The sequence below is a fragment of the Plecotus auritus genome (genome assembly GCF_963455305.1).
Source record: "Plecotus auritus genome assembly, chromosome: 7".
In the NCBI taxonomy this organism is placed as follows: Eukaryota; Metazoa; Chordata; class Mammalia; order Chiroptera; family Vespertilionidae; genus Plecotus; species Plecotus auritus.
The window spans coordinates 161000503-161022518 of NC_137774.1; the positions used below are offsets into that span (position 1 = coordinate 161000503).

General features: G+C 43.0%; 1 protein-coding gene across 1 annotated transcript in view; it reads left to right on the forward strand.

Annotated features, from left to right (window-relative positions):
- RETREG1 (reticulophagy regulator 1) overlaps nt 1–22016 on the forward strand; it is a 105589-nt gene that overhangs the window by 9514 nt on the left and 74059 nt on the right. The window contains exons 2-3 of the mRNA XM_080682334.1: nt 14968–15074; nt 20506–20536. Coding sequence (XP_080538460.1) covers nt 14968–15074; nt 20506–20536 — 138 coding nt within the window. The remainder of the gene's footprint in view (nt 1–14967; nt 15075–20505; nt 20537–22016) is intronic.

A 22016-nucleotide genomic window follows, 5' to 3' on the forward strand; every position in this document is an offset into this window, starting at 1 on the left:
CAGTATCACTGAAAAAGTTCTTTTGGCAAATGTCTGAGATTTTGCTGCCTGTGGATTCCTCTAGTATTTTTATGGTTTCCCGTCTTATATTTAAGTCCTGTACCCATTTTGAGTTTATTTTTGTGTATGGTGTAAGTTGGTGATCTAGTTTCATTTTTTTGCATGTATCTGTCCAATTTTCCCAACACCATTTATTAAAGAGACTGTCTTGACTCCATTGTATGCTCATGCCTCCTTTGTCAAATATTAAGTGCGCATATTGGTTTGGGTCGATATCTGGATTCTCTATTCTGTTCCATTGATCTATATGTCTGTTCTTGTGCCAGTACCAGGCTGTTTTGATGACAGTGGCTTTGTAATACAGCTTGAAATCTGGTATTGAGATCCCTCCTACTTTATTCTTCTTTCTCAGGATTGCTGTGGCTATTCGGGGTCTTTTTTTATTCCAGATGAATTTTTGGAGAGTTCTTTCTAGGTCTGTGAAATACGCCGTTGGTATTTTAATGGGGAGTGCATTGAATCTATAGATTGCTTTGGGTAGTATGGACATTTTAATGATGTTGATTCTACCAATCCATGAACATGGTATGTTCTTCCATCTGTTTACATCTTCCTCTATCTCTTTTTTCAGTGTCCTGTAGTTTTCCGCATATAGGTCTTTTACCTCCTTGGTTAGGTTTATTCCTAAGTATCTTAATTTTTTTGGTGCGATGGAAAATGGGATTGCTTTTTTAGTCTCTCTTTCTGTAAGTTCATTGTTGGTGTATAGAAATGCCATAGATTTCTTGGTGTTAATTTTGTATCCTGCTACATTGCCGAATTCATTTATTAAGTCTGTTAGTTTTTTGATGGAGTCTTTCGGGTTTTTTATGTACAATATCATGTCATCTGCAAATAAGGACAGCTTTACTTCTTCTTTTCCAATTTGGATGCCTTTTATTTCTTCTTCTTGTCTAATTGCAGTGGCTAATACTTCCAGTACTATGTCAAACAGGAGTGGTGAGAGTGGGCATCCCTGTCTTGTTCCTGTTCTTAGGGGAAATGGTTTTAGTTTTTGCCCATTGAGTATGATGTTAGCTGTGGGTTTATCATATATAGCTTTTATGATGTTGAGGTATGATCCTTCTATTCCCACCTTGTTGAGAGTTTTTATCAAGAAAGGGTGTTGGATTTTGTCAAATGCTTTTTCTGCATCAATTGATATGACTATGTGATTTTTATCTCTCAATTTGTTTATGTGATGTATCACATTTATTGATTTGCGGATATTGAACCATCCTTGCATTCCTGGGATAAACCCTACTTGGTCATGGTGTATGATCTTTCTGATGTACTGCTGGATCCGATTTGCTAGAATTTTGTTGAGGATTTTGGCATCTACATTCATGAGGGATATTGGCCTGTAATTCTCTTTCATTGTGTTGTCTTTATCTGGTTTTGGTATTAGGGTGATGCTGGCTTCATAGAAGGAGCTTGGAAGTGTTCCTTCCTCTTGAATTTTTTGGAATAGTCTGAGGAGGATAGGTTTTAGTTCTTCCTTGAATGTTTGGTAGAACTCTCCTGTGAAGCCATCTGGCCCCGGGCTTTTGTTTGCCGGAAGCTCTTTGATGACTGCTTCAATTTCTTCCATAGTTACTGGCATGTTGAGCTGTTTAGATTCTTCCTGATTGAGTTTTGGAAGGTTATATTTTTCTAGGAATATGTCCATTTCCTCCAGGTTGTCCAGTTTGTTGGAATAGAGTTGTTCGTAGTATTTTTTAACAATCCTTTGTATTTCGGCGGGATCTGTTGTTATTTCACCTCTTTCATTTCTGATCTTGTTTATTTGGGTCCTCTCCCTTTGCTTCTTGGTGAGCCTGGCTAGAGGTTCATCAATCTTGTTTATCCTTTCAAAGAACCAGCTCTTGGTTTTGTTGATCTTTTGTATTGTTTCTTTGGTCTCTATGTCGTTTATCTGTGCTCTGATCTTTATTATTTCCTTCCTTCTGCTTACACTGGGCTTTTCTTGTTGCTCTTTTTCTAACTCTTTGAGTTGTTGGGTTAGGTAATTTATTAGCCCTGTTTCTTGTTTTTTGCAGTAGGCTTGTAGAGCTATGAACTTCCCTCTCAAGACTGCTTTCGCTGTGTCCCATAGATTTTGGATTGTAGTGTTTTCATTGTCATTTGTTGTCATGATGTTTTTTATTTCTTCTTTGATCTCTCTGGTAACCCAGTCATGGTTTAATAGCATGCTGTTTAGTCTCCATGTGTTTGATTTCTTTGGGTTGTTTTTATTGTAGTTGATTTCCAGTTTTATGCCACTGTGGTCTGAGAAGATGCTTGATATGATTTCTATCTTCTTGAATTTGAAGAGACTTTGCCTATGTCCCAACATATGGTCTATCTTTGAAAATGACCCATGTGCGCTTGAGAAGAATGTATATTCTGTGGCTTTGGGGTGAAATGTTCTGAAGATGTCAATTAATTCCATCTGGTCTAGTGAGTCATTTAGGATTGATGTTTCTTTGCTGATGTTTTGTTTAGAGGATTTGTCCAATGGTGATAGTGGGGTATTAAAGTCTCCTACTATGATTGTATTGCTGTCAATGTCTCCCTTGATATCCTCCAGGAGTTTTTTTATGTATTTGGGTGCTCCTGTATTGGGTGCATATATGTTTACCAGAGTTATTTCTTCTTGTTGGATTGCTCCCTTTAGTATTATGAAATGGCCTTCCTTATCTCTTGTTATGTCCTTCAGTTTGAGATCTAATTTGTCAGAAATAAGTATTGCTACCCCAGCTTTTTTTTCAGTTCCATTTGCCTGGAAAACCTTTTTCCATCCCTTCACCCTCAGTCTGTGTGCGTCTTTTTTTCTGAGGTGGGTTTCTTGTAGACAGCAGATATATGGGTCGTGTTTTCTTATCCAGTCTGTTACCCTATGTCTTTTGATTGGGGCATTTAATCCATTTACATTTAAAGTTATTATTGATAGGTACTTATTTGTCGCCATTCCTATTCTTTACCCCTGTGTTACTTCTTCGCTTCCTGTTTCTTTCTTTCTTTCTTTCTTTTTTTTTTTTTTTTTACAGTAGACCCTTTAGCATTTCTTGCATTGCTGGTTTGGTGGTAATAAATTCCCTTAGTCCTTTTTTGTCTGTGAAGCTCCTGATTTCACCTTCAATTTTGATTGACAGCCTTGCTGGGTACAGTATTCTTGGATTCAGCCCCTTCCTTTGCATGACTTTGTATATTTCATTCCATTCCCTTCTGGCCTGATGAGTTTCTGTTGAGAAATCAGTTGCTAGTCTGATGGGGGTTCCTTTGTATGTAACTTTCTGTCTCTTGCTGCTTTTAAGATTCTTACTTTGTCGTTGGTGTTTGCCAATTTAATTATAATGTGCCTTGGCGTCGGTCTTTTGGGGTTCATTTTGCTTGGGACTCTGTGAGCTTCTTGGATTTGTGTGGGTTTTTTCTTCCCTATATCTGGGAAATTTTCTGTCATTATTTCTTCAAAGAGGTTTTCTATTCCTTGCTCAGCTTCCTTTCCTTCTGGAACCCCTATTATGCGGATGTTGTTTTGTTTCGTGTTGTCCCAAAGTTCCCTTAGACTCTCCTCCTGCCTTTTAATTTTTTTTTCTAGAAGTTGCTTTTCTTGGGTATTTTTTTCCATCTTGTCTTCTAGCTCACTGATGCGGTCCTCTGCTTCTTCTAGTCTACTCTTGATGCTTTCTATTGAGTTCTTTACAGCAGCGATGTCATTTTTCATTTCTTCTTGGTTCTTCTTCATTTCCTCTTGGTTCTTGCTCATATTGTCGAATTTGTCTTCCATTCTTTTCAGCCACCTTATGACCATTTCTCTGAATTCTTTTTCTGGAAGGTTGCTTGCCTCCATTTCGTTTACTTCCTTTTCTGGTGATGCCTGCTTTTCTTTCATATGCGGGCTGCTTCTTTGTCTCCCCATGGTCTCTCTTCTCTGGGTGTCTGGTTATGTAGTTCTCTCTCTCCTGGGTTGATTTAAAGGCACAAAATACAGCACTACCAGGTACAACTCACAAGGCACTGAACAGGAATGTATTCACGATATTAATAACCTCCAATAAAGGTGACCACCAGAGAAAGGCAAATTAGGTGATAGGAGAGAAAAAAGAAGAGGAAAAAAGAAAGAAAGAAAGAAAAAAAGAAAAAAGGAGTGTGAAAATGAAATTGGGAAAAGGGAAAGTAAAGAGAAAAAAAAAAGTAAGAGACAAGAAATTGACTAAGAGAGAAAGGGGAACAGACTATATATATATTGGGGATAAAACTCCAATAGAACAATCACTAATCCCAGCAAATGCCAGCAACAAGTGCCTGGGGATTAGTACAAACTACAACACCAACTAATATGGAGTGAGGCAAGGTTAAGCTGAAGCACAAAACAAACAAAAGAATAAACAAAAGAAGAATAAGCAAAACAATCTCACAAAAAAAGCATAAAAATTGGATATAATCTACATTCAAGCAAACAGCAACAAAAGGACAGAGATAAGGACAAGTTTATGGATAACTCAGACAGCGAAGGGAGATGTGTATGTGGACTTGGAGCAGGGGATTGGAGATTAGATATGTAAGTAGGGTGAAATTTTAACAAGGGGTAAACAGAAAGAATAGGGAAAATCTAAAGCAGTAAAAGGGTAAGACAAACAGGACACTGAAAAGGGGGAGGTTAGGAAGAGAGTGATGGCCTAAAGGTAGAGTTGAGATAGAGTAAAACAATGCTAAAGGAAAGATAAAAAATAGAATGTAGAACCCTAATCCCAAAATAAAATGAAGAGAAAATAAAATGACACTTTAAAAAAAAAAAAAAAAAAGATAAAATAGCAGTAGTAATAATACGGATTGAAAATAAAAATGTAATCATTAAAAAGGCAAAATCAAGTGATGAAAAAAGAAAAAAAAGTTTCTTGATTAAAAGATGCAAAAAATGAAAATTAAAAAAAAATAAAAAAATAAAAAAAATAAAAGGTAAAAATAAAATGTGGAGTAGTGAAGGTCATTCACTTCCTCTGTTTTTCTGTTTGGCACGCCTGTTTCTCAGTCCAGACAGTATTGCAGTTCCCTGCGATCCACTGCTCTTCGGTGTTGTAAGCCAGTCCTGATTTTAAGCAGGCGGTGTGTCTTAATTTCTCGTATTCCTTTATTTTTGATTACACAAGAGTCAATTTGTGATTCAGCCCCTGGGTGGCAGTGTTTCTGGATTGACTTCCGGGTCTATCTATGGCCTCTCTAGGGAGTGTTAGAGCCTTCTTTCCCTGTGGCACTCGGGCCTGTGGGAGTGGTCTGCTTCAGAGCTGACTCTCTGATGGTCACTCCCCGCTCCGATCCCCAGGTTCCAGAAAAACAACCTTCCCCTGCAGTCTCCCAGGGTGTCCCCAACTGGGTGATCCTATGTATTGGGCTTAGTAATCAGAAGCAAGGATTTGAAGAGGAAAAAGCCCAAGTGTGCGAACTCCGGGACTGCGAGTGAGCCCAGGCACCCAGGGAGCGCACGGGCTGCGCGTAAGTCTGGACTGCCTGAAATTCTTAGGGTGTCCCTGCACTTCAGATCAAAATGGGTTGCTTTTTAGAGTGCCCTTCTCTTAGCAGCTCTGAGGACCCCTTTCCACAGTCACAGATCACGCCAGCCCCTACAGCCACGGATTTTTCTAGGCACAGACTTCCCTGGTCCTCCAGCTCCCGCAAAACGCGCGTTCCTCTCTCCCGCCGGGACCAGAGACCTCACCTTATCCCAGGCGAAATCTGACCTTTCCGTGGTGGAGTGTAGAGCTTCTCTGAACCCGTGTGCTTGCGCCAGTTGGGGAGCGTTGTTCTGGGGCTCGCAGCTGTTCCTGGGGTGCCGCAGTTGTGGATTCTCAGGCTTCAGATAAGCTCCACTTTCCGGATCAAGATGGCGCAGACTCCGCGTCCAAGCCCGCAGCTCCGGGAGGGGACCCAGCCGCAGTTCTTGCTGCCAGGTCAGGGGAACCCCGTTCAGCAGTCCCCCACCTCCTTCTGGAATTCAGCTGTCTCCCAACCAGCCAACAAACACTCCTTGCGCGACCCTCAGCTGTTCTTTCTTTCTGCTCTGGGACAAGGCTCGGAACACGTCTGTCTATTCCGCCGCCATTATTCTTCCCAACTGACTTTTAATAAAAGCAACACATGCTCTTGTCCTGTCGCTTTCCACTTCCTGGTTGTTTCTCAGAGCAAATATTGTTAATGATTTGCTTTTAGCTCTCTTTAGGCTTTTCTAAAATAGTATTCTTAAAATGCCATTTTTTTTTACATTTATAAATTATTTTTAAAAATTGTGAGGTATAATGGACATATAACATTATTATACTAGGTATACAGTATAATAATTTCATATTTATGTATATTGTGAAAAGATCACCACAATAAGCCTAGTCAGTAGGTTACTTTTTTAAAAGATTTTTTTTAGAAAAATATTATTAATGATTTTAGAGAGGAAGAGGGAAAGAAATAAATATCAATGATGCGAGAGAATCATTGATCAGCTACCTCCTGCATCCCCTCTACTGGGGATTGAGCCCGCAACCTGGGCATGTGCCCTGACTGGGAATCGAACCTTGACCCCCTGATTCATAGGTTGACACTCAACCACTGAGCCTCACGTTTTTTTTAAATGCCATTTCTTGATTGAGCAATCGGAGACATTATTTTGTTCCCTCCTACCCTAATTCACACACACACCCTCTTCCCCTCCTTCATCTACTGTAATGATATCACAATTTTCGGTTTGATCACTTACCATTGTGACCGTGTAAGCATTGTTTATACATGAACTAAGGAGAATGCCATGTTTACAGTACTGTGCTTGTGCAACTTCATTTTGCTGTTACTCTTAGCGATTTTTTCTATTTGATCTTTTTAATTTTCCAGCATTTCTGGAAAACCCCTTTTGATAATGGGTCAAATGTATCAGGCTGCCAGTTTGAGTTCCTCTCTTTTTTTCATTTCCCTTGGAGCCACCCGTCTCAGAGTCCTCACCCTACTATACTGGTCTAGTGTGATTGTCCCCAGGGCCTGCTGTCCTCTTAGGTCACAGGGGTCCTCAAACTTTTTAAACAGGGGGCCAGTTCACTGTCCCTCAGACCATTGGAGGGCTGGACTATAGTTTAAAAAAAAACTATGAACAAATTCCTATGCGCACTGCGGGCCCGGGACGAGTCGGCTGCTAAGCAGGACAGGCAGCGGCACCAGGCGGGCCAGATAAATGTCCTCGGCAGGCCGCATGTGGCCCGCGGGCCATAGTTTGAGGACCCCTGTTAGGACATCCGCATCCGTCACCCCGTTCCTTCTCTCCTCTGCGAGAGCCTCCATCAGTGGGCCCATGCTGCAGACAGGGTCAGGAGAAGTCACAGCCCGAGGGGGAGGCCCCTTTTCTTCCCCTTAAGAATACTCATGATGGTTTAAGGTTTTCTTGTTTGTTAGGAGTCTCTCATTTCTGTTTGTTTTTCCCTGTTACTGGACTCTTTCTTGGGGAACTCCTTCTGTACTGAGAGAGCACATTCTCCAGCTCTGAGAAAGCACAAAGGAAATACATGTTGTGTGAATGCGTGTGCAGGAAATATCTCTGTCTCACCCTTCCAGCTGGTTGCTAGTCTGGTTTGCTTTAGAGTTCTGGGTTGGAAATAATTTGCTCTTAGATTTTTGAAGCATTGCCCTTCCTGTCTCCTCTCTTGCTTCCAGTGTTGCGTTTGAGCAGTTGGACGCCTTTTCAAGGCCTTTCCAAGCTCTTGTAGATGATCGGTAGCTGGTCCAGCTATTGATTTCTGATGGCTGGTATTTAGGTAAACAGGGAGTTGGCCAGACTGCTGTATTATCACTAGTGCTTTAGTGCTTAAGGGCAAGCTTAAAACATTTCTTTTTGGCTTTCATACTTCCAAGACTCAACATTGGCCCTATAAAAGCTGCGTATGACTTTGTGGTCCATTGTAGTCACGTGGACTTGAACACAGGGCTTCTGTATGCCTCCATGGGGTACTCACACAGAGCACGGCTTGCGTGGCACCCCCTGCGGTTGTGCAGGGAAGTTGCCCTGGCTGGGTGCTGTGGGCTTTGCTGAGTCTTACCCTGGGAGGTGGGTGGCAGGCCTGGCTTTGCAGGAACTCATACAGTCCTAGAATAGACTTCACCTAGTGAACCAAAAGGAGGATAGAATTCATGCTTTGACTTTGCATGTGCTCAAAACAAACATCCTAACTTGTCTTAGGCCAGGATGCGGCCAGGATGTGCTGAGTTGGAAGTGTCACTGCTATTTACATTTTAGATTCGGTTGGGAGCTTCAGGCCACATAGGTGCCACTTTCTGCTGGTCAGCTACCAAAAAAGCACCCTGGCACTTCTGCTCATGTTTTGCGGGTCCAGGATAGCAGAGTTCAGCCAAAGAACCATAAAAGGAATCTATTAAAATCCTCTAGGACCCCGAGCTCCCCAGTACTTGGAAGGCACTGACCTGTTTTTCCGTATTTCAAACAGCTGATGGAAGATACTTATTTCTATGATCAAGTTACACCAGCTCTGACCTAGTAAACCAGGTTGTTTTGTTAGCAGCTAAACTCTTTCAAAAGACGGCATCTGTATGAGGAAACAAAAGGTAGGGACTCCGCTCCGGCTCCGTCATCACTTCATTGCATAGATGAAGAAACCGAGGCCCAAGGCCCCACCATGAGCTGGTGACAACAGGCCCCGCCTCGGGGCCTCCTGACCCCTTTTGAAAACTGCTGAGCATTGAAACAAGCATGATGAAACCTAGGATGGCAAAATAATAATTTCCCTGGTGCCAGGATCACTGCTCCGAGTTTTCAGGTCACTGTGGAAAATTTACTGTATCGATCTAGCCACGTCTTGGGGGTTCTTGAGCGTCTGGGGCAGGAGTATGGACATATCTCCCCACGGTTTGTCAGGATCCTCAGAAGCTCCTAGCTGTGAGCTTCAGACCACATCCTCCCTCCTTACCCCCGTCCACAGAGCCGAAGTTTGTTAAAAGTCAATTTTGACAAAAGGAGACAATTGAAGACTGTCTTGCTCTCGGTTGTAATGGCGCAACTTGAGCACATCTACCTGAAACAAGATGTTTCACGTCCAGCGAGTGGCAATACCGCCTTTTCTCACCCCATGAGGATAACTGCATCCCGGACACCTGTCGTAGGGAGACATTCTTGTCACTTGAACATTCATTCACTATTCGAAGGAAACATTTTTCTATATTCCTGAACTACAAACTGATACTTGTGTTTTCTAAAACAACCCCAGGACCCGTTAAAACAGGCATGGCCACTTCAATAGTTATATTGGTTACCAACTATGATTTAAGGGTTTTTTGTTGTTGTTAATGAAACTTCTTAAAATAGCTGTTGACTTCTTCTCATCAAGCTCTCCTGTAGCTAGTACATATAATAGAGGGTGTTCACAAACAAAAACCAGGCACGCATTCACTGTTTTAAAAAATTCAAGCTTTCATGGGAAATAAAATGTAAAAGTCAGGATGAGAGAGTCCATAAGAAGGGTACAGTTTAGGGACCACGGTGCATGAGACTGCACATCACCAGATCCGGGAGAGGGGACTTTCACCACTTGTCAGAAGGTGGCCTCGTGGCCTCTCGTCTGGGGCTCAGCATGAGTTGCATACAGTCCCAGTCCATCTTTGTATGTGGAAGAAAGGGCTTAAGAGCCGGAGGAGGGACGTTAGATGAGCCGCCTCCTGCAGTGCTATCCCTGCACCCTCCCTGGGTATCTGCTGGGGTCCTGACTGTAGTAGGAAAACTTTCTATTAATTTTAGGAATGATTATATATTTTCTTATATATTTAAAAGTTCACCTTTTAAATTTAACTTCCCAAAACTTTCTGGGCAAATTCAAAACAGCAACTTGCATTGTTGTGTATAATATCAGAAAGTTTTAGTGAGAGACTTTAACCACTTTATCATTATAGTTTATGCAAAATGGTACATGAAACTCTTAACCTTTTTAAAGGAAATGATATTTAAATATTTAAAAACACTTAGCAATACAATTTCACTTTTGGTTCATGTTCTAAATTTATTAGAATCCATTTTTAAATATAATCCAGTGTAAATGGAAAATATGATTTAAAAAAATTGTTTTTCTGTGTGTGTTTTTTTAATTCACTAGTATTGGTGGACACCAGCTTTCATTCATCAAACTGGAAATGGGTTATTTCCATTAAAATTTTCACTTTTAATAATGTCACTAAATACTGGGTAGCTGAAAGTTCAGCCTGTTTGTATATTAGTGCCATGTATGTCTCAGACATTGGAATCTGTGTCTATGCTTTTAGCTCTAATGTTGCCCATGAAATCTCTGATGTGCATTGAATTTGCTTGGTGCAAACAGGTGCACGTTTTAAGGCTTATGAACCCATGATTGCCACATGCCTGTGGCATTGAAGAGCATGGCTGAGGGTCGACCCAATATGCCAAGGTTGTGGGTTTGATCCCCGGTTAGGGCACATACAAGAATCAACCAATCAATGCATAAGTAAGTGGAACAACAAATCAATGTTTCTCTCTCTCTCTCAAACAAATAAATAAATAAAATAAAAATAAAGAGCATGGCTGTTAGAAGAACTCCCAAACATATATTGTGTATTGGTGTCGCTATCTCTGTGAGCATGGCTTCTTAGACTTGAAGGGAGGTGCATCTGCTGCGCCTCTGGAGACGAGGATGCATGAGATAGCGAGGCACCATCCCTTTGATCTGACCCACCACATCATTGCAACAGGGCTTTGGCCCAGTGGCAGTTAGGAGAGACAGACTGACTCCCAATCGCTAGTGAGAAGCCAGGTCTTCCCTTAAAGAGAAAAATTAATCTAAGCCAAGGTCCGAGGGCCATCCATGTTCTCAGCTGCTTCATGGAAGGTCTTCAAAAAATTGTATAGAAGTCTTTATGCTCCTCCATACGTTTTTGTTTTTTCATTTTGGCAAACTGTTACTGTTATAATAGTGTGCTTTAGGGATTTAATGTTTGATGATTATGTCAGTTACATGCGTGATTACTTGCATAAATTGACGCACAGTCATTTAACATATATTGAATGAACAACAACACAAAATGTATTAATTGAGCACCTGCTATTGGCCAGTTAGTGACCTATTGCTGGGGTGACATCAGCAAACACAGGAGATTGGACCCTTCCCTCATGAACTTTGCAGAGTGGTGTCAGGAAATGGTAAACAACGGACAGACAAATGGACAAGTAGGAATCAAGATGAGTACTAAGAAGGAAAAAGCATTACTCCGGGAAAGCAGTGGAGGGCTCTAATTTGATTGCCGCCTGCCAGGGAGACTGGTTTTCAGAATGTGTGGCTACCGAGTGTGACAGTTGTCCACGGGATGGTATCTTGACTCTATCTCGTGCCTTTGCCAGGCTTTTGAATTTTACCTCTTGTTCTCTTCTCATCTGACAGCAGCGCAGGCCTGTGATGGAAATGTGGATCCTGTTCTATTCCAGCCTCAGAGTCCCTGCTGGCTGCGTTTGTGGTTGAACTGAGGCGTTTTCTCTTATTGTTTGTGCTTAAGGGCAAATGTTATAAGCACAGAAGCTAAGGCGCTCACATGGAGAACTTACTGGGAAACGGTCATCTTTCCTTATTACGTATTCTTTTCTTCTTCCCCGCCTTGTTTTTCACGGGCGTTGTCTGTCTTGTTTGGAGAGTTAATATGGGCCTGGAAATCTCAGGTGGAATGATCAGCAGAGACGTGTTTTCCGTTGGAGCTTGGTTAGGGCTGTGCTGAGGGACGGCTTTGTCTCCCTTGTTTAATTAGAGGAAGTTGTTAGGGTTGTTTCTACCCCTGGCACTGCCCCATGTGGGCACACAGAGGGAGCAGGGACAGACAGACCTGCTGGGTAAAGGCAGCGCCTCTAACACACCCACGTGAGTTTGAACTCAGTGTGAGGAGGTGGCTTTGTTCCCTGCTGGAACACTTCCAATCAACACTTCTCTTTCTTCCTAGTTTACAGCTCCTCCTTGGCGAACAATGAAAAGACTGGAAAGCAAACAGACATCCCCACAGAGTCACTTCTAACAAGTCAGGGTGGTTTTCGGTCCGTACTGTGGTTCCGGTCTCCCAAAGGGAGTCTGGGTGGTTGTCTGTGCACTGGCTGCTTTACTTAGTCCTTCGCTGTGTTTCATATTAAGAAGATATGGAAATGGTCTCTGTGTTAGTTTGTCTTCTCTTTTGGGGTAAAAAAGGGGATTCTCATGATGAAGCATTAAGTCTTAGCCGGAAGAGGTCTTCTTGGACCCCAGTTTGTGGCTTTCTTCTTGCAGCTCAACTCATGGCTTGAATTCTTGTGGGCTAACCTCAGAATTGAGTAATCTGTTTTGTTTATTTCCCCATTGCCAATTTTCTTATCTATTTGCACTTATTCTGTGGGATTGTGGATATTTTGGCTCTCTCCACTGCTTTTTGGACTAAAAATATAGTGGAAATAAACACTCAGGGAGATGGGCAAGTATATGCATGTGTGTGTGCATAGGTGCCTCTGTATGTGTGTGTGTCTTTGTGTGCATGCCTCTGTGTGTGTGTGTGTGTGTGTGTGTGTGTGTGTGTGTGTGTGTGTATGTGTCTGTGGCTGGGGAATAGGGGTTCTGAAATGAGGTGTGAACTAGCTTCTGGCAAGGTGAACCCAGTTAAGTGACTCAGTCTTTCTGAGCTTCGGTTTCCTCATTTGTAAAAGGTGGGGACCTCACAGAATAGCAGTGAGGATCAGGAAGACGGCAGCCTCGAGGGACGGGAAGCCACTCAGGCCAGTGCCTGGCCCTGTGCGGCCTCTCCAGAATCCCAGTTTCCCACTGAAATATGTTCTGTTACATTTTTTTCCCAGTTTCCCACTGAAATATGTTCTGTTACATTTACTGAAACTTATTTTAAAAATCACTAAATGTAAAAGAAGACACTAAAGTATTATTTTAAATAAAAATAACTTTACAGCTGAAAGGAGCCCGAGACCAGTGTGCACACTCCCTCCGTGTGTGTGTGGGGGGGGGGGGGGTTGCGGGGGGTTGGAGGGGGCAGAATAAGCTGCAGGAACCGGGTCTTTGCTTGCCCAACTTCCTGAACCTGCTGAGGGATCCAGGAGGTCCCAGGATCAGGGGCTGAAGTTGTGGGACCCTGAATAATTGACAGCCATCAGAAGAGATTCATTCTAGTTTCAGGTTCACTCTCAGTTTGGAATGTTCTAGAAATAGAGTATAGGGTATTGTGAGGACTGAGGCCTGTGAGGCAGCCAGACCACTCATGCTTGCAGACTCATCCATAGGCATTCCCTGTCTCTGGATCTCTGTATCTCTCTCTCTCTCTCTCTCTCTCTATCTCTATCTCTATCTCTATCTCTATCTCTATCTCTATCTCTAACTCTGTCTTTCTGTTTGTTTCTGTCTCTGTGCTCCTTTTTAATTGGACCCTTAGGAAAGAATGAGAAAGGGCTTTTCTGCTTGGGATGACATAGACTCTGGCCTTGAGGTTGTCCTGTCATCAAAATCCAACTGGACAGTGTCCATTGGCCTGTGGGCCCACAGTGGACGTTCCTGATACATATATTGGTGCTCAAATATTTGCAGCCACTTTTTCCCGTGCCTCAGGTTTGGCCACAGAGCAGCAAGGAGTCATAGCTCCCCAAGCACTGGGCATAACGGGTCATGATTCTCCCCTTCTTTGCCAGCAACTAGAAAGCCCGCCACTGGACACACCACAAGCTCCCCCTTTTAAAAAAAAACTTAGGTTTTGAAAACATTTCCCACCCTTGTTAGTCAGAGCAGTTGCACCAAGTTGGGTTATGATCCCTGGCTTTGAATCCCCTGTTCCAGTGTTGCCTCTCATAGGGACTGACCAAGAGTGTCATCACTGTTCTGCCACTTAAATGCATCTTTGGAAACTACAGTGACGAGTCCACATCCAGCACTGGGTAGTGTGTGATTTTCTTTTTCAACATTTCATCATTGAATAAGAAATACAAGTGGATGCTGTGTCCCTGGGATGACTTCAGGACATGGTGTCCCTGAAAGGGGCATGCCATGTGGGGAGGCTGTTTACCTGTGTTCCTAGACAGACTCACTGTGAGGTACTTTGCTAGCTCAATCTGTTAGTCTTTCTGATGAGGAAGTAAGTTTCTAGAAGGCCGTGTTCATATGTTCTGTAGTTCTCTATAATCTCTACAGTGCCTTGCAGTTAGCAGTACATGATGCATTTGTTAATTTTCTATGAATTATGATTACATGAATGTTCATATCATTACTGGCTTGGCCGATTAACTAGTATAAAATGGGCTTCAACCTCCATAGGAAGCCTCAGCGCTCCTTGTGACTTTGCCATTCCATTCCTTGATAAGTCCAATTTTCAAAAAAAGTGCTATAGGGTCTGGATGCCGTTCAAGATAAAGGATTCTTTGTTTTTCTCTGGAGAGGAGGTGGGCAAATGGACAAAAGGGTAGTGATTTTAAGGAGAAGCGGTTATTAGCAAATTGAGTTCTTAGTAACGGCTGTTTTTGAGATTGGTGGGGTGTACTAGTTAAAGAAAGAAGATGGCATAAAAGTAAAACATAAAACGGAGGACAGGGCTTCTACTGTGGCTTCTCTGTTTGTATTAAGAGCCCTGTCGCTCTGCCTTTGCAGCCTATCATAATTCTGTTTCAGGTCAATTCCATTTTCTATCTGTTAGCAGAGCGAAATTTGGGCCGCACCCAAGGTAGCAGATTCTCTGCCCAAATTAGAGGGTAGAGTAGAAAGCCTAGCACAAAAGTACACGTGGATCAAGCGCTTTTATTTTCATGACATCGATGCCTATTAAATGACGTGGATGTGCTCATATTGGGGTGACATGAAAAGTGAAATTGTTGAGTGTGTGTCAGAAACTGAAACCATTTTTTTAAAAAAATAAAAGATAAAAATCCTCAGACGGAAATGATTTGTCTGTTTTTGCTCATAGGTTCCTTGCATTGACTCCATGGAGAGTGTATCACCTGATTGCCGTCTCGATACTTGGGCGAGTTATTACGCAAATAATAAAGGATATGGTTTTGTCTAGAAAGAGAGGTAAGAAAGCTCAGAATTCATTATAATGGGGTTTAGTTTTCTAGAGCCTGAATGTCTGATTTTTGTGCAGGCATCTGAACCAAGAAGTCCTTTGAAAAGGAGCAGGAAGCCAGGTGATACAGGCATTGACTTTGCTACTTTTAATGTTGATTAAATATTTATTTATTAAACATTTATTTAATATTTGTTATTTATTTAACTGATGTTGTCCCTAGTCATAGCTACTGCTCTGGGCAAAAGGTTTATATGTGTTGGCTTCTCTTTTAGCTCTAAGCACTATTATTTAAGTACCATTTTGATATTTAAGGATATCAGTGATGATAACAGTTAAATTTTTATCACATACTACATGATGAAAATGGGCCATTCAAAAATGGACTGGTTTATGTAAATTTTTTCTACCTCAAAATGAACAAAAAATAATTCAGGGCTTAAAAAACAAGTAAGTAATGGTTAACATTTTTTTTAAAATTGGTGATGAAAAATGAATTTTAAACATTAAGTTTAAAAGCGAGAACATACATTATTTACTTTTTCTGAAGGTGTTTTCTGACTAGTTTATCATGAATCTGAGCCACGCTTTTTCATACTCGGAGGGTCCTCTTCTACCAGGGTTTGAGATTGTTTTGTAAATGGGCAAAAATCCCTCCTTGGAATAATTGAGCCCTGTGAATGTGGTAAGATTGATTTGATCAAATATAGCTAAGAGAACATTACATTTAGGTATTTGACTTGACTACACGTAATCCCAAGTGGACAGGTAATTTTGGTTGGGGTTCACGTGATGAACGTGCATAAGACCTGCCCAGAGTTCTAGCCCTGACAGGGACACTGAGGCCTCTTTGTGGGGTACACCCCTCTCCTGATGCCAACTCTGAGACCAGGGATATCAGGTATTACGCATTTACTATCATAATGTGGACTGCAATCCAGTTTATATTTTAAGTCTCTATAGTTCTTAAACTAAAATTTCTTCATTCTAGTATTCTGGGAAGGTGAACAAACTTGTTTTTGTCCAGTTATTGCTTTTCATGAATCTGTGGATTTAGACCAGGGGTGGGCAACCTTTTTTCTGCCAAGGGCAATTTGGATATTTATAACATCATACAAAATTATCTACTTAAAAATTAGCCTGCTATATTTGGTCAAACATTTAGTTAACTCACCCCTAATGCCTTGGCAGGGCCAGATCAAATGGTTTTGTGGGTCTTATAGGACCCGCAGGCCGGATGTGCCCCACCCCTGATTTAGATTATATTCTTGCATGTGTTCTTCCTTCTCACCCTCTCTTCTTCTCTCTCTTCCTTAACCCCCTCTTCTGTGTCAGAGAACAGACTCCTAACTTTTAACCCTAACAGGCACCTGCCCTGATGCTCTCTGTTTACCCAGATGTGTGAAGGCCGCCCCGAGGTGGGGCATCTCGGTGCTATGGGATCTTGTACCAGGGTCGGTGGGATCAGTGCATGGTGGTCCCCATGTCTCTGCCTTGATTCATAACTGGTAGAGGAGAGCCTGTTTTTCTCAAATATACTTTGTCACATTTTCACCCTCCAGAACCTTCCTCTTGGAAATCTTAGTAGAAATAGCCACTGACAAATTTTATCCCTAGTCATTTTAGCTTAGTAGCAGAAGTGGACTCACAGAGCAAGCTGAGCGTCTCCATATTTTCATTGGTGCATCAGATTTGGTCCCAGCACAAGTTACGAGGAACAGACAAATGTGGAAGGCCCAGGATGAAGCTGAAAGACTTCTTAACTGTCCTTCTCTCACCTCGGCCCCTTACACAGAGATTGTGTTCAGCACTGACTCATTGCTTGATGTTCTTGCAAATATGGAACTTTCATATTCACGAATTACAAGGAACCTCTGCCTTGCAAAGATTTGGTCCTTTAAAAATTAAGGTGGCAGAGTTGGGAGACTTGTAGCCTAAAGGGTCTAGTTCTTGAGCTGATTCACTCCATTTCCTAGCTGTGGAGAGACCCCATCATAGGCTGCATTTGTGCCCAATAGCTGCTATAAGAAATTACCACAAACTTGGTGGCTTAGAACAACAGAAATTTCTTCTCTCATGGTTCTGGAGGTCAGCAGTCCAAAATCAGCATCACTGGGCCAAAGTCAAGGTGTCAGCAGGGCTCTGTTCCCTTTGGAGGCTCTAGGGAAGGTTCTGATCTCTTCCTTTTCTACCTAGAGTTGCTGGTGTCCTTGGCTTGTAGCCACATCACTCCAGTCTCTGCCTTCATGATCACATTACTGTCTCCTGTCTGTGTCAAATCTCCCACTGCCCTCCTCATACAAGAACTCTGTGACTGTATTTGGGGCCCATCTGGATAATCTGGGAGAATCTCCATCTCATGACCCTTAGCTTAATTACATCTGGTAAATCCCTTTGTCCATAAAAGTAACTTTTTACAGGTCCCAGAGGTTAAAACCTGATGTCTTTGGGAGCCATGATTCAGCCTACTACACTCTCTGAACCTCTTTACTCTATGAAATGGGAGAAGCCAACCCCTACTCCAGGGCTACGTAAGGGTTGAATAAGAGGGTGAAACAGAAGTGCCTTGGGCACAGTAACAGTCTACTCTGTTCAACTCTGCCACTTAATTGGAGCAACGTGGGCCCTCATCAGTCACTGTGTGAGGGCCTTTTGGTGCCAGGGCCTGTGTAGGTGCTGGGCTTCCGGTGCGATTCAGACACACCCCTGGCCTCTCCACCCAGTGGAGCTCTTATGCTCCATCCAGTGGGGCAGACATCTGTCAGTGGCCAATCTTTCTGTCAGGGTTTTCACCGGGCACGTTGCTCTGAATTCAGCATTTCCGCTCAATGAAAAAAACAAACCTGAGAAACTGGATGAATGAATGTACTTTCCCAGCACTACCCAGTCTATGACGGCAGAAACACCGGTACCTGCTTCGTCATCTTCGCCAAGCCTTTTAGGACAAAGACCCATCTGAGGCTGTAAATAGCTGGCAGGAGCCTGACTTCGCAGGCCGTTTGACCCAGGCCCGACTGGGATGAATTGGTCTCTGGGAGGCTCAGAATCAGCTTGAAATTAGATCCAGATGCAGTTATAGGAACACCATGGCCTCAAGCAGAACTGCCAGCCGCTCTCACTGGATACCTTGGCCGACAGCAATCACAACGAGGAAAGGAGGACCCAGTCATCAGGGCTCAGGGGGCTGCTCCATCTCCTGCTATCCTTCCACTTCTCCACTTGGCTAAAGATATTACACATCCACTGTTAAGAATTTAATTGTATTCCTCCACTCCCTCCATTATTAATTTTAATACCGTCTTAGATGCTTACTCTGAAATAGGTGAGCAAAAGGATGGAGATCCTTTTAGTGTCTGTTATGAGTCACCAGCATGGGCAACCTCCATGACCACTTAGTCTTGACTTCTCCTTGACCACCTCCTCCTCTCATTGCTAAGGCACCGAATGCCCGTCCAGCTCTCTTTAAGATGCCGTGGGCTCAGAAGGGCTCCCCACGGCCACCTGAGCAGCATTTCCACCCACTGTCTCTATTTACGCCTTTCCTCCTGCAAAATCTGCACTCCTCATTTGAGCCACGTGCTGGTTGCTACAGAACACGGACCTACCAGGAATTGTGGCTCTGCACTGTAGTCCTTTGTGCCCCTCCATTCCCTGTCATTCCTGCTTGTACCCTGTTGGCTTGTATGACAACCTGGGTTCGGTCACTTATTAGTGGCCTCATCTTTTACCTTAGCTTTGGGAAGTACAGTGTCTCCAACCCCTGCAGAGGCAGAAGGTCGGTTTTCAGTGACTCCTTTGTCCAGGCTCCTGCCCCTCATTGCGGTTGGACCAGCTCTTGGTGCGCAGTTCAAGTGTTTTCCTGCTCAGCCTCTTACACGGCACGGTCCCTCAGCCCTGTGCAGCCCCAGCCTGGTCTGTGCTCTGTGATTGCAGTGCCACTGTCCTTACTGTTCTCCGTGCTAGCAGCCATGCTCATTTTTCCAGTTTTTACTGGTAATAACAAAGCAACACCCAGCACTGTGATCTCTTTTCTCCACGCTTGGCTCCAGTGTTGTCAGAGAAATGTCATATGACAAGGAGAGTTGGTACTTATAGGATTTAGCTTATCCAACCTTCCAACGTTTGTCGAGACCTCACTAGTGCTCATAATTCCTTGTATTCTTTTGTGTTGTTTATTTTGATATTCCATCTAACTCCAAAATATCTGAGGCAGCCTATAAGGAACATAAGATTGCTGACAGGAGGTCTAGAAGAGCAGGAGTCTACCATGGTGACCATAATTGAGCAACAGATTTATGTCTGGGCTTACTGGCAGCCAAGGCAAAAAGGGAAACCAAGTCAGACGTACACTTCTAATAATCTGATGAAAGGATGCAAGCAATTTTGAGAAACATTTTCCTGGGGTTAAATTTTAAGCAGAACTTGTCACATAGATCTTTGGTAGGGGACACTGAAGAATAGGAGACATCATCTTTGTCATTTGATGGTAAATGCTGAAACTGTCTTATAGCCATTTCATTTAAGCTGATAGTTGAAAGTTTAATATTAAGGCATAATCTGATGAAGAAAGTTACTGGGGAATTAAGAAAGGAAATGAGATCTAGGTATATATTTTTTCTGTCAGTTTTATTTGAGCCCAGATATAAGCTCAAAATATCTAAAGAATGAATAAATAAAAACCCCCTTCCTCAAATAAAATGTCTTAGTTCCCTGTTTGTCAGCACCATTTCAAAGATCACGTTAAATGACGTCTCTTTTGCCCTGGATGGTGTGGTTAAGTGGATAGAGCATCGGCCCATGCACCGAAGGGCACATACCTGGGTTGCAGGTTCAATCCGCAACCTGTTGGGGCGCATGCGGAAGGCAACCAATTGATGTGTCTCACATCCATGTTTCTCTCTCTCTCTCTCTCTCTCTCTCTCTCTCTCTCTTCCCCCCCCCTCCCTCTCTCTCCCTCTCTCCCCCCATTCCCTCCCTTCCACGCTCTCTAAAAATCAATGGAAAAAATATCCTCAGGCGAGGATTAACAGCAGCCACCAAAAGTACCACCTCTGTTACAGGTGCTCTGTCTTCCCAGGACCCTCATGGTTTGTGCTGCTTGTGTAGTTTCTTCCTTGGTTCGCATTTACTTGAGGGCAACTTTTGGCTGCACCACCAGACAGTCAAGTCCTCAAGACAGGACCATATGGTATATGGTTTTCCCTTTCCCATGGTACCTATCCAAGTGTTTTGCATGTAGTGGTATCTCAGTAAGTATGTGTGGATTAATTGCCTGAATTAGTTATGATATCAGAGGTATACAAGGTATGATTGCAAAGTTCTAGAGTTTAAAGATGTAAGCATTGCCTTTTAAATAGGTCAGAGTATTTCTAAGATGAGAAATGCCTCCAGAGGAAAATGCCCTGGTTAAGTTTCACCTTTCCCTTCTCCTTATTGCAGGAGCACAGCTGTGGAGAAGCCTCAGTGAAAGGTAGGAGACTTCCTTTCAGTGTTGTGGCCAATGGGGGACTGAGGGGAGAGGTGACTGAGCCGCCAAGATAGAGCTCTGAAATAATATTTTAGGGACAGGGACTTAAGTCCTATAGGAATTTACAAGAATGGGAAAAGAAAATTCAAGCAAATCCAGTGGGGACTCGTTTAAGAAATAGCTCACATCTTGCTATTATATTGGGCAAGCTGAATATGTGCTAGTGACAATGCCCGAGGACTGGAAGTGAAGAAAGGAGGGTGGACTGGAAGCGAAAGAGGGGCATTTTCATTGAGGATTTCCTTTCAGACTTCGTTTTGGGGCATGAACGGCACTGCTGGGGAGAACAGGGCGACCCTGGGCCCTGAAACTCTGCCTGAACATTCCTGAAGGGCTGACCATGTTGTCATTCAGAGGACTTTGGGGTGGGAGGAGCAGGTGCAAGGCTCTGACAGGTGCTGGTGCAGCACATGTGGACTGACCTCTTGACTCCTTGCCCAGCTGGAGACAAGTCACTTCCCTTTTCATTGGGTGTCACCTCCCTGAAGTAGAAGTACATTTCCAAATGGCAGAGAAAAGAGCCGGGCAGTTGACGAGGGGAGCATAATTCACTTGACCAGCTGAGCATATGAGAAGTGGAAAAATGAGGAAAGCGGAAAGATTAATATTCGAGTAAAATGAATTTTATGGGCACTTGTGTGTTTTTCTAAATCCTGCCTTAAAGAAACATGCTTTTATTACTTAGAAGGAGGGGTATATATATATAAAGTGGACAGCATGAAATGAATGCCCCAAAATGACCAAACTGCTGTTCAAATCCTATAAAAACAAACAAACAACAACTTGGTATTTTATGTGCCTTGAAAGCTGTGCTCTTGGAAATATTGAGTACTTCAGGTGTAAAGGGTAATTTTATGATCAGTTGACTTCTGCCTGCTTATTCCTTCATTTTGGACCCCAAATTTCCATGGACAGAATGTTTGTGAACTTGACAGGAGACTCCAGAGGGAGACACTGGATGTAAGAAGAAAATTGACACCCCTACCCTCCCATGGTTCTCAGGTGGAGGAAGGATGGGTGGGACGAATGGCATGGCCCAGGGGGGAACCAGTAAGTTTCTGACAGTCATTGTCTCGCGACATTTCCCGGGGCCCAATGTTCCAGTCTGTGTGCACCTAAGGATGGGGAGCCAACCATGGGATTAGAGTGTTGGCATTTTCAGTCCTAACCCCTGACCTCTAGGGAGGAGAGAGGGGCTGGAGATTGACCAGTCACCAATTGCCAATGATTGAATCCGTCATGCCTGTGTAATGCCTCCGTAAAACCCCAAAAGGATGGGGTAGGGAGAGCTTCTGGGTCAGTGGACGTGTGGAGAGACCATGAAAGAAGCTCTGTGCCCTTTCCCCTACCTCGTGCTATGCATCACTTCCATCTGGCTGTCCCTGAGTTAGATCCTTTGTGATAAATTGCTAATCTAGTCAGT